The 1,047-nt window shown below is 35.2% G+C and overlaps 1 protein-coding gene across 1 annotated transcript; it reads left to right on the forward strand.

The window, feature by feature from the left end:
• Positions 1-285: 285 nt before the first annotated feature.
• LOC120076272 lies at positions 286-789 on the forward strand. Its single transcript, XM_039030041.1, has one exon. The coding sequence runs from the start codon at positions 286-288 to the stop codon at positions 787-789; it is 504 nt and encodes a 167-aa protein (XP_038885969.1).
• The last annotated feature ends 258 nt before the right edge of the window (positions 790-1,047 follow it).

Below are 1,047 nucleotides of genomic sequence, written 5' to 3' on the forward strand. Positions count from 1 at the left end.
ATACATTATCTCATTTTGAGGAAATTGACTGCTTAATCCTATTTGATTATATTAAAGGGTATTGTATTAATTATAATACATATAAATAAATTCTATGTTGAGCACTCTTAATTAATAAATTATATAAATGTAGTGATTAATTAATAATATAATTTTAGAATCGATTTAAACACAATAGCAACAAAGTATATAATAAATATTAGAGTTTATATAACAAGGGAAAACTAATTGCAAATATAGATTTTTATAATGCAAATTTAGGCTCAGAAATCTGAAAAGACAAAAATGGACATCAAGGTCTTGCTCATTTTGAAGAGAAGCCTCAATTCATTTCCAATCCATTCTTTCGGTAGCTATTGTGGTGAGCTATCGAAAAAATGGATTAACTGGTGGCCTTGGGCGGAATATTGGAATAACACTACGCATAATGCTTCTACTGGCTTGGCCCCTTTTCAGATTGTGTATGAACGACAATCTCCAGTGATGATTAACTATGGGAATGATTGTACAACCAATGCGACTTTGGGCCAACAAATGCGAGACAGAGATGCTGAATTGCGTGTGCTTAAGGAGCACTTGAGAGTGGCTCAAGAGAAAATGAAGAAGTTTGCTGACAATAAGCGACGTGATTTTCGATTTCAAGTTGATGATTGGGTATGGCTGAAGTTGCGGCCTTATTGCCAAATTTCAGTTCAGCAAAAGCGAAATGTGAAATTATCTCCTAAGTATTATGAAATATATCAGGTGATGGACAGAGTGGGATCAGTAGCTTGCAAGTTGAACCTTTAGACAACAGTGTTGATACGTTCAGTGTCTCATGTGACGTAGCTAAAGAAATGGGTTGGACAACCAGAACTTTACCTTGAGGACAAAGTAAAGGTGAAGGGGGAGGTAATGATAGGCCTCCAATTATGTGGCAATATCAAGAAAGAAAGAATAGAGGTGAGGCGGTTGAATCAGTTAAGAACGACTTCCAATTCTGTTGGGAGAAGTCGAGGTTTAAAAGAAGAAAGAAACGAAAAGAGAGGATAATGAAGTTTGAATATC

Source organism: Benincasa hispida, chromosome 1 (genome assembly GCF_009727055.1).
Source record: "Benincasa hispida cultivar B227 chromosome 1, ASM972705v1, whole genome shotgun sequence".
NCBI classification, from domain to species: domain Eukaryota; kingdom Viridiplantae; phylum Streptophyta; class Magnoliopsida; order Cucurbitales; family Cucurbitaceae; genus Benincasa; species Benincasa hispida.

What these genes read in the sequence shown, in the direction of transcription:
- LOC120076272 (XM_039030041.1), top strand. Translation starts at nt 286, where the DNA reads ATGGACATCAAGGTCTTGCTCATTTTGAAGAGAAGCCTCAATTCATTT.